The following is a 10,886-nucleotide window of genomic DNA, read 5'->3' on the forward strand; positions in this document are numbered from 1 at the left end:
ATGTTTATCCACTCGAGGGATCTTCGGGGGTGTAGCCACTCTGCATCCATGCGATGGTCTATCAAACCATTGAGTGAGATGCCACGTAGGAGTAAAATTTCTCTACTAAATTTTTTACAACTTGATCATCGACCTTTCCCGACATTTTGAGGGAAACCGATCTCGAAAAACATTTTAATTAAAATATTTTTTAAATGCCCTGTTGTTTATTTACTCGAGGGGTCTTCGGGGGTGCAGCCGTTCTGCGTCCGTGCGATGGTCTATCAAACCATTGAGTGAGACGCCACGTACAGTAAAATTTTTCTACTAAATTTTTTACAACTTGAACATCAACCTTTCCCGACATTTTGAGCGAAAATGATTTCGAAAAACATTTAAATTAAGATCTTTTTTGTAAAATGCCCTGTAGGTGTAATTAAATAACGTGAAAAATAACAAAGGGGCAATTACGCGAATAACAGAGGTACATAGAATTCGGGGATACATGTGATTGTGCATCACGACGCATTCGCAAAAATGCGTTGAAAGTATATTTAGTCTATAAAGTGCACTACCTAAAAAAGTGCACTACCAGCGGTAGTGACCGGTTCAAAGCGAGCTGTGAAGCGCAGTTACTTTGAAATGCTCTCTTCTGTGCCGCGTTTCAGTCCTAACAATTAAAAAAAAAATTTTGTTGTTATATCCGCCGGTCGTTAAATGTCACATTTCAATATTTGAAGCGGTTTACGCAAAAAAGGGCACAGCACGTTCTCCCGCCGGAATTGTTGGCTTTATGGGATGGAAATAACATCAAGTCCAATATTATCTTTGGAGTATGAAATACCTCAAAATAAAATATATTCCGTTGAAAATAATACACATCCTACGTTTGAAGCGACTCAACTAACTTTAAAAGGCAGGCACTCGAGATATCATTTCGTACTTTCTGTAAACTCTGCGTGGGATAAACGTCGTTCAGAGACATTGAATTCCGTTGTGATAATTGTAAGAGCCAATGCATGACAAAGGTTTAACAGAGCAATCGTCGCGTCTCACAGCATTCTTTAGCCAGTTATTTCGCGTAATAACTAATATTAAAGGAGCCGCCGTTCGCAATTAGTGCAGCGGGAAGATTATAGGATGTACGTAAAAGAAATCGTTTTCCTTTTTCTACGACAGCTTTGAAGATCCATGTCAGCCCAAAGACGAAGGAAATCCTGGATACCTTTAGTACATTCGAGCTTGTCTGCAGGGGAGAAGTCGTATTAAAGGTAAGGCTCTTGATATGCGGTTTTTCGTCCAATTTCGCCGTCCAATTTTATCTCGCGAACTGTCGCTTCTTTTCTCGAGGACAAGCGAAAAGAAGGGACCCGAGCGAGTCGTGCCGAGCGAGATTGTCGAGCGATCTCTCACGTGACGGGGATATTAGCAGAGGGAATGATCATTGCGCGAGCTCGTCCCAGTTGCGATCTCGTCTCGCAAATCACGACGTAAAATTCGAAATCTTTCTGCCCCCGTGCATCCTTGTCTCTTGCAAGTTAATCTTCAGATTCGCAATTTAACGAATAAACGCAATAAAACGTTCCCGTTGCGACGAGCTCCCTTGAAAAGAAAAGTGACTCGAAGTTGCGATCTCGTCTCGCAAATCGCGACGTACAATTCGAAATCTTTCTGCCCCCGTGCGCATCCTTGTCTCTTGCAAGTTAATCCTCAGGTTTGCAATTTAACGAATATACGCAATTAGACATTTCCATTGCGGCGAACTCCCTTGAAAAAGAAAAGTAACCCGAAGTTGCTCGCGGGTGAAAATCTCTCCAATTTATCGCCACGAGCTAAATGTGTTTAACATAAATTCGTCTCCCATTCTGCTAACATGGCCGGGAATGGCTCAAGGAGCGGGATCTTTTGCCCCGATTTAATTGCGACGTTACCGCTTCCAATTTTATTTGGACGCGCGCAAACGAGCGAGCAACGGTCTCTCGACGAGGGACTGGGGCTCTGCCAACTTTGACGAATCGCATTTGCAACTTCGAAGGGCCGGCGCGAGTTGCAGATTGCAGTTGTGTCCGGCGGTCAGCTTCCCACACGCGCGTTGCTCCCGTTACATATTCAGGGGTGCTCTACCATGACCGCGCGGCGTTATGCTCCCTCGCTCGGTGCACGATTCACCGCATGCGTCGGCGACGGCCGTCACGTTGTCCGCAGGTGCGATCTGTCTCCGTTTTCCCGGAAGAGAGCAATTCCCGCTGGCGACAGTCAATTTCGGCGCCGCTGAAATTACGGTCGTTCGTCCCGCGCGCGTCACCGCTGATAAAGAGAACGACGTGGCAAGGACGCGGCGTGCAGCCGCGGGATCGCGACGACGTTATCGTGAACGGGTCGGCGATAACGGGTCGGCCACCATTACAGATCCGTGCGATTATTGCGAGACGACCCCCGATCGGTTTGCCGTCGGCCGCGAGCGCGCGATCGTAAACGTTGTCGTCCGATCGATTAAGTACATCTTCTCGAATGATGGACGAAGGCGTCCGCGGAGTGATTGGATCGTTTACCGTACAATTCGGGTCAAAGTTCAGCGGTCGCGATGCGAGCGAGCGAGCCCGGAGCGCGCGCGCGCATTCGCGTAACTCCGCGGCGGTATGCAGTTAATTAGTAAGATAGCACCCCGGTGGAAACGCGCGCGGCAATTGGCGCGTGTGTGTGCGGTACCGGGATTAAAATTCAGGTGCTTCGTATATCACAGGGCTATTGTAACGCGCGCGCCTGCCCGCTTATTTGAATATTCCGCGAACGCGCCCGAGTTAAACGCGGGCGAGAGCGCTGATCGTTATCGCGTAACGAAGCGATACAATAGTTTCACCTTTGTTATTGAATCCCGCCACGGGACGACCTTAATTAAATCTCTACTACGCATCCTGAGTTCGCCGCGATTCTTAATCCGCGGCCGACTGCGAAACAGCGTAATTTCGTTGCCGCGAGCTAATCGTTTTTCACCTCTATGAATAAATTAGCCCGCGTATTTGTTCGCGGCAGATATTCGAGGGCTGCGTTAAACGGGTTTATTTTTTAGCTGCGAAGTGAATGAATTAGGGATGTATATTAGAGGAACATTGTATTTCGTCGAAAAGATTTGTAAAGCACTTATTGCAGATTTTATCTCGCGCGCCGCGCAAGTGAAGGGTCGTTGCATCGCTTTAACCCGAAATAATCCCTCGTTTTCGCTAATATTCCCAGGGCAAAGGTCCGATGACAACCTATTGGCTGATGGGCGAGAAACCGACCAACAACAATGTGCAACAGGCAAATCCCACGACGACGATCGGCCAGATATCGATTCTTCAGGATCAACCCGCCGTCACCACGCAAATTCAGATGACGCAGCCGAAGCAGCAGGAGCAGCGGGCGCTCTCGTCCGTCGGCCAACAGCACAAATTTCAGGGTCAGTCGGAGCAGCCGTATCCGAGCCAGCAATCGATTCAGTCGAGGAGTCAGGAGCCGCGGCAGCAGGGACATCCGGGTCAGCAGAGACCGCAGGAATCGCAGCACCAGGGTTTAATGGCCGGCCAACCGCGGTGCCAAGCGGCCCCGGCCAATCCAACGTCGGCCACCAGCCAGCCTCAGGGTCAGAGATCCACGACTGTTAATCCCGCCTGCGGTCTCGCCGGCGTGACCGGAAACGGCGCGCCCAAATCGGTGGTCGCGTCGCGCACCGTCGTCGTCGCGACGCCGATCGGCAACTCCTCGCCGTCCCGCAGTCGCGCGAGCGGCCCACCGAGTGCGAACAATTCCGTGCACCAGGTGTACCCGACGGCCGAGAGTATGCCCAATCATACCGAGAGTGGTCCCAACGCGCCACTCCTGCTACCCGCCGGTGCGGTCCCCAGAGTTTAGCTCTCTTAAAGGCCGTCTTCCCGGTGACGTGGTCCACCTTGCCGTTTATCGGACTCCGCGATATCCTCCGAAGGGCATCGCGGAACAGCCGAGCCGATCGATCTGCTCGGCTTCGCTGGGGAAAGCGATTGCGCTCGAAGCTGCGGGAATGTCGAGGGACGCGGAGGACGGAAGCGTATAGGAGTTTTGTCCGGCATCCCGGTCCACCGAAGCTCTGAGAATTGCTCGTTCCGGGAGTAATCGAAGTGATTTGTGAACATATCGTGGCGACAATTGTCTTCTATCGGACGAAGGTGCTCCTCTTGGATTAACTAACGTTAGTTTTCGCGGCGACGTTTCGTGATTTCTAGAAAGTGTCTGTTAAATTAGGATTCTAGGTAATTAACTAGTGGGAGGTTCGCTTTTGGTACCGTAAATCCTGACTGTTACTCGCATCGCGATAGATATAGCCGACGAGGCGGGACCGACTGCAAGTGATCTCTTCCTACAAGGTATTATGGAACCAACGTTTACCGATTAACGCAATTTAGAATAAATACGAGTGCGTATGAGCTGATCGCGCGATAAGGACGGACAATGGGGATCGTCGGATCGGACGATCCGAATCCAGAAGCGGAGAGGCAGGGGCAATTAATTATTCAGAGATACACGACCGGCGACGTACTATTGCCGTACTTGTAGTCTTCTGTACATGGACGCAGTATTATATCGGTCGTGTGTGTGTGTGCATTTTATTTATTCAAAGTGAGAACATTCGCGTTTCCAATTTTACGCGCGTACGTCTCCGATGCGATTCGTTTGCGAAGGTGCACGCAAGATGCAACGGGCTTACAATTAGTTTAGCAACCGAGTTTCTCAGATTAGCAGCATCCGACACCTGGATTCCCGCCGAGCCTTACACGCTGAAATGAATCGAGACCCGATCGCGAACGCAAGCGAATTTGTGAGGATCGTAGGGTCCATTTTATCAAAAGAAGAAGAAAATGATCGTGATCGATCGAGTCGCCTCTCTATTTTGCTATCACAATCGTTAAGAATAGAAGAGAGAGATAGATAAGAGTCGACGTTTATCGAGATTGGGACGTAAAATTCGTACGTCGTAGAGCGAGAAATTTTCTCCGACCAAAGCGCGCTACATTCTATGGAAACATTTGCGTAAGCCTCCTTCAATACGTTTTTATTTACTGTAAGATATTTTTCGCGCCCTTCCGAACTCGTCTGCGGACCGCGGATCGCGAGCAAGCATCGCGAAAGACATAGCTACATGTGTTTAACGTTGCATGCCCGACATGACAAATATGGCCGTTCGCAACGCGTCGCGAGACCCACGTAACGCAGAATTCCATACCTACACGTGTAAGGATGTTATATATAAATATACAAAAGAGAAAAAGATATATATATGTATACGCAAGTATCACGTATATGTTTACGAGATTAGATTATATATATATGTATATGGCTGCAACAAAGCAAAAGTTACCGTAGCTAACGTTAATGTTTAGGCAGCGATGCCGGCACGCGGATGCGGTCGGCGCGAAAATCGAACGGCAGCGGAGACGCACGCAAAGAGGAGGCACTGTGCGCGTTTCCGTGCCGTCCGACTTTCCACGTCGGTCGCGTCCGTGTTCGGGCATTAGGGAGTTTAGGGCCATTCGTGGCGAACGGAGGCTGGGCCTCTCGCGAAACGAGTCTGTGGCGTGTCTGAGAAACAATGCCGATTGCGGGTGCATATGTCTGTGAATGCGCGCACGAGACGCGCACACATGCGCGTATACATACACAAAACACACACACATGCACGGGTATGTGCACTTGCGGTCGCAATTGCATATCAGTGTTTAATGTATGGACGAACGATGCAGGAGGCCGATGATACTCTGCGGTCGCCCTGCCGTAAACGCACGGAGAAAAACATTTAGCTGCTGTAGCTAAAACTTAGTTAATATAGTGACAGCTAATATTTTTAGTTGCGATAGCTCAATTTTTGCTACGACAGCAAACCGTTTGCTGTCGCACCTAATATATTAGGTTAGGTTAGGTTAGGCTAACCTAATATAATAGCAAACGGTTTGCTGTCGTAGCAAAATATTGAGCTGTCACAACTAAAAATATTAGCTGTCACTATATCTAAGTTTTGGCTACAGCAGCTAAATGTTTTTCTCCGTGCGTCGTATGGTGGTACGGGGAGAGGTGTGAGACGCAAAGAGTGAAATTCTATCTGTGTCAATCTCTCTTTCAACGATGTACCGATGAATATTCCGAAAATAAAGTTTAATCGTTTTCAAGATCGTCCTATCGGTGTCACCCCCCGGCGTCCGATCGGGGAGCGGCCTTATCAGCCCGGATGCCTTACGTAAGTGCGAAGCTATTCCAAGTGTATAAAAGTAGAAACATCTTTGGCACGTGAGAGCGGCGGCTGATGCTACGTGATTCTCAAAACACGGCGTTCGCGAATATCCAATCGAGGTAAGAGCTCACGCGGGTGTATATCCCCGGGTATCCGGGTTCGCCGCAGCGGATCCCCCAGGATACTATTCCGATGCTGACCCACCTGCCGTTGGCGAGTTGATGCAGCAACGGACCGCCGGAGTCGCCCTGAAAGAACCAAAAAAACAACCGGTTCATCGGGTCAGCTGATATAATTAAAGTGGATCCGTTCTTGTTTCGGCGCCTCTCGCAGACTGTTTCAAATATTAACGGACTTCAGCTAGAAAGACGGCCTTCATTAAAGATGAACTCTCTCTCTAGCTGGCCCACGCGCACTTAACATTTCATCGTGTCGCCGCGAGCCCGGCACTTTTCCGGAATAAATAAATGATCGTCTCACCTGACAGGCGTCGCGACCCCCTTCGTAAGCACCGGCGCACAAAGTGGTATTCGGGATCAGTTGCGTGAAGCTGCGAACGCATCTCTCTTGGGGCCACACCGGTACCTCGGTTTCCAACAGCACTGTACTAGCTGGCCCTCCGTAGTATTGCGTGCCCCAGCCTAGTAAAAACGTTGACAATTTTCAAATTATGAGAACAGTTTTCACTACCTTCGCGGTTATCCATTCGGCAGAGTCAGCGGAACTGATGTTCCGTGATAACTTTACACTATTTAAACAAAATGTTTCCAGACAGCAATGAAAATAAATAAATAATATCTTAATTAAATCTTACTAATGGCGGCGTTGAAGAATTAAATAAACACGTTAAATGTTTTAATCAGTTTTGTGACAGTTAAAAAACCCGGTTGTGTATAAATGACGAGCGTAAATAGAAAAACTGATATTATTTCGCTTTTAATTTTTAGAGACACTTGAAAACTAACATAGTCATCGGCAATGAACCGTCTCGCAAGAAGGGAAGTGACTTGTTTCCCCACTCCAGCCGATCGACGAATTATACAACAAGTGGGGGAACGACAAACGATTTATTGCCGGTCAGTGCACGTAAAGACCGGCTAAGGAAAAAATAACTGAAATTAAAATGTTGCCGTATAAATAGTAGGAGCATCTACATTGTTTTGTCTTGCAACATTCATTAAGATCCGGTTTCACCAAACGTTGTTTAACTTTAAACTTAGCTTAATCTCTTCTCTGTCTCTTTCCAACTGATGCTTTAGAAAGAGACAGACGTGAATTCAACTGAGATTAAACCTTTTGGTGAAACCGGGCACAAGTTTGCTACACAAAACGCATATAGACTCCACTACTTATCAAACCAATGCAGGTATGATAATCGCAGATATAGCTGTCTGTATAGGTCGTACTAATTAAACATGTGGTAACCATATTGGTCTCTCCGTGTGTATGTATGAAATTTGTGGCGATCGCGGCGCAGAGAGGTAAGCGCTGTTTTAGTGAGCCCAAGAGCCGACTAGAGATCATCGATCTTCGTTCGATCGCCACTTCTCGGGAGGAAGAGGCGACCCACCGAGAGCACATTTGCCTCCTCGTAAAATTGTAGGTCCCGTATATCTCGGATATATGCAGAGGGATCACGACGCTCGAAATCGAGCAAAGGTAGAGATGTATGGGATTTATTTGCACTGACCAGTAACGACGGCGTTCTTATTCTCAAACGATTGTTGAACGGGCGGTAGGCAGATGGGCCAGATGTAGCTGTTAAATGCGGTGGGCCGGTTGATCTTGATGATGGCGATGTCGTGCTCGTAGGTGCTCAACTTGAAATCCCTGTGTATCCGTATCTCCGACACCGCGAAGTCCAACGTCCGCGTCTCCTCGGACGTGGTAAAATCGTACTCGCCGAGTCTCACCGTGATGTCACGTGGTTTGTACCTGTAAAAATACGACGGGATAACTGTAACTCATTCCTATGGTCTAACTGTTCATTTCGTGGTTACGGCAAACGGGCAAAGCGGGCGTGTGTCGCGCGTTAGAGCCACTCGTGCGCGTGTATCCCGAAATGAAATACGTCCGAGGACGTTGGCGATTTCAGGTTGAGCCTCGTATTTTTGCAGGCACCAGCCGCGCGACATCGTCGCAGCGAGGCTCGACGGGCGCGATTTCACTACGTTCGCGGAGACGCGGACGTTGGATTTCGTGGTGTCGGAGATACGGATACGCAGGAGTTTCAAGCTGAGCACCTACGAGCACGACATAGCTGTCAATCAATCGACCCACCGTATTTTATATCTCGCCCATCTGCCACCCGCCCATTCATATACATACGTTCCTTTATTGTAACCAGTTGTCACGATTCTTCTCTCTTTTTACGCACTCGCAATCTTTACATTTTGTTTCAGCTTACATTAAAATAACGCGCAGCGTGAAGTTTTGTTGATTCATATGTATGAGAAAAAATTGTTGTGATGAAGAATTTCAACCTAATATCTTGTAACTACAAAGCAATTTGAAAACCATTAAGCGCTTGATGATCAAGATATTAAGAGTTTATTTAATCTTTGCAAGGGTCGTTAAAAATCCTGGTGAACATTTAAGTATTCGCTGTTATATCATAAAAGAACGGGATGTAATTACTCGATAGGTTTTACCTGTAAACGCAGTGCGCGGCGGTAAGCACGTGTCTGTCAGTGATCAATACCCCTCCGCAATACTGAATCGCGCCTTGTCTGAGAAGAGCTGCCATCCACGGCCACTCTTGAGGGTCGGCCGGTTGGCCACCCGCGATTCTGATCCTCATTTTCGTGGTTGTGCCGCATCCTCTGGGTTTTCGTGGTCCCCCCGTCTCTTGCTTGGCCGACGTCGCATCCTTCCCCAAATTCGCATCGCCGTTCGCTGCCGTGCTAGCAGATGGCCCGTTCTCGTCCGCGTTCTCGCGGCTTTCGTCCAGCTCTCCCTCGATGTCGAAATCGACATCGTCGAGACCTGCGAGAAAAGAATTTCAAGTATGCACACGTGGCACTCTCGCTCGCTGAGCGGACACTCGATACCGCGAGAGACATCGATGTTTATCACGAAAGCACACGTGTATAGCGCTTTCATCGAGAAGCGTTAAGTTAGCTGGTAAAAACGTTCGTGCACATATTTATCGCAAGTTTCGTGCAAATATATAAGAATGTATTGTACCGGCAAAACGGTTCATGTAAGTAAAAAAGGGCGATTTTCTCAATCGTGCTATGACGTGAAAATAATTCTTTGATACCTAAATAATTTAATGGAATAATATAATTAAAATGATGTCGTTTTCAAACAGATAATTAAAATTTATACAAACTCGCTATCGCCGGTAATATGCCGGCTAATTCGTCGTAGAATATTTTTTTCGTGCGCGTTTCCCCAACGCTATCCGGACAGCACACGCCGACGTACCTGCGACGAAAGAAACATTAATAATAGGAACAATCGAGGCGTGGAACATGACGTGAGCTTACGTGTTTTCAATTATGCACATATAATCCATAAATTGCGGAAAGTACGTGCGGTTCGCCGAAGGGCATGCGCTCAAATGTTTGCAGTGGCCGCCTCGATTGCCCGGCGCGGTGCAAGCTTGATATTTTTTCTAGAGAGAAAGAGCAAATTCCTAAAACGCCTGCTACAACGGTTCGATTTTCAAAACTATTTGTAGATAACGTGGCGCACGATACCTGCCGAGAAATCTTGGGTCCTCTTTGGAGAAACCGTACGTCGCGAGAGTACGAATGGGAAGTATTTCCCGGAAATTGAAACATTTCCGTATGAAGTGCCCGCCATTCCTGACTCGCCTGATCCCCAAGTACCGCAGGCTCTAAGAAATGAACAAGATGCATGCGCGTGCTTCCGTGTGTGCGAGCACGTGTGTAACATGTGTATCGATATTTAGAAAGGACCATTGGAAGACACAACGTCTGGATGATACACTATCGTAATATGATTTAGCTATTTCCGGCGGAAAAGCGTCTGTCTGTCCCGAGACTTTGCCAAACACAAAAGTGTATCTCCAACATCTGCGATTTATTACGCTTGATGCGCTCGCATTTGTTAAATGTGTTGAAAAATATTGTGAAACGCGCATTCTCATGCAATATGACACAAATTCTACAAGTATCTTATCAGAAATAGTCTCGTTGTGCTTTAGTTTATAAAACAGATATATTTGTCGAACGTACGATCTGAATCATCATAAAATCTACTTTCTTCCTTCATCACAAATTTAATAGTTTATTCTAAACTAAAGAAAAACAATCTTTTTTTTAATTGACTTGCATCTTTGTTAATTGTATCAAAACGCACGAATATTAATTCAAAGTTTAAATTAAAATTAAAAATTGTTAATTAAAATTAATAAATTCAATTAATCCTATTGTAGTAATTTTTTCCATGGCGCATACACTTGCGGCGTAGCAAAATTCATTAACATTATTTAATATAAAACAATGCTCACCCGTGGTGCTTTGAAAATCGAAGGGGAGACATCGGCAGCACTGAAGGGCGCACAATAAAGGGAATAACACAAGTCGGTAGACACTAATGTGCGCCATTTTAATTAACATCGGCGCACCGGCTCTCGTTATATGACAAGTCACGGCAACGCGACGACACGGCTTTTTAGTCGACAGCCAGAGAACAG

The 10,886-nt window shown here is 47.1% G+C and overlaps 2 protein-coding genes across 4 annotated transcripts in view; one reads left to right on the plus strand and one right to left on the minus strand.

The window, feature by feature from the left end:
- LOC105564350 (atrial natriuretic peptide receptor 1-like) overlaps positions 1 to 5,833 on the plus strand; it is a 107,894-nt gene extending 102,061 nt beyond the window's left edge. For all 3 annotated transcript variants that reach the window (XM_012016661.1, XM_012016663.1, XM_012016662.1), the window contains 2 exons: positions 1,159 to 1,250; positions 3,214 to 5,833. In XM_012016661.1, the coding sequence (XP_011872051.1) occupies positions 1,159 to 1,250; positions 3,214 to 3,870 (749 nt within the window). In that variant the 3' untranslated portion in view covers positions 3,871 to 5,833. The remainder of the gene's footprint in view (positions 1 to 1,158; positions 1,251 to 3,213) is intronic.
- Positions 5,834 to 6,129: 296 nt separating this feature from the next.
- On the minus strand, positions 6,130 to 10,886 carry LOC105564351 (proclotting enzyme-like). The gene is made up of 8 exons (XM_012016664.1): positions 10,701 to 10,886; positions 9,925 to 10,064; positions 9,712 to 9,839; positions 9,555 to 9,649; positions 8,872 to 9,205; positions 7,911 to 8,155; positions 6,701 to 6,861; positions 6,130 to 6,468 (listed from the first exon to the last, which is right to left on the minus strand). The coding sequence occupies exons 1-8, from the start codon at positions 10,807 to 10,809 to the stop codon at positions 6,307 to 6,309; spliced, it is 1,374 nt and encodes a 457-aa protein (XP_011872054.1). The 5' UTR covers positions 10,810 to 10,886; the 3' UTR covers positions 6,130 to 6,306.

This window comes from Vollenhovia emeryi, unplaced genomic scaffold (assembly GCF_000949405.1).
Source record: "Vollenhovia emeryi isolate VEMERY1.0 unplaced genomic scaffold, V.emery_V1.0 DF939166.1, whole genome shotgun sequence".
NCBI lineage: Eukaryota > Metazoa > Arthropoda > Insecta > Hymenoptera > Formicidae > Vollenhovia > Vollenhovia emeryi.

Coding starts and splice junctions, on each gene's coding strand:
- LOC105564351 (XM_012016664.1), bottom strand. CDS start 10,809: ATGTTAATTAAAATGGCGCACATTAGTGTCTACCGACTTGTGTTATTC. Junction 9,206..9,554: donor CATATTACCGGCGATAGCGA/GTTTGTATAAAT, acceptor CTTTTCTCGCAG/GTCTCGACGATGTCGATTTC. Junction 8,156..8,871: donor GCCGCGCACTGCGTTTACAG/GTAAAACCTATC, acceptor GTATTTTTACAG/GTACAAACCACGTGACATCA.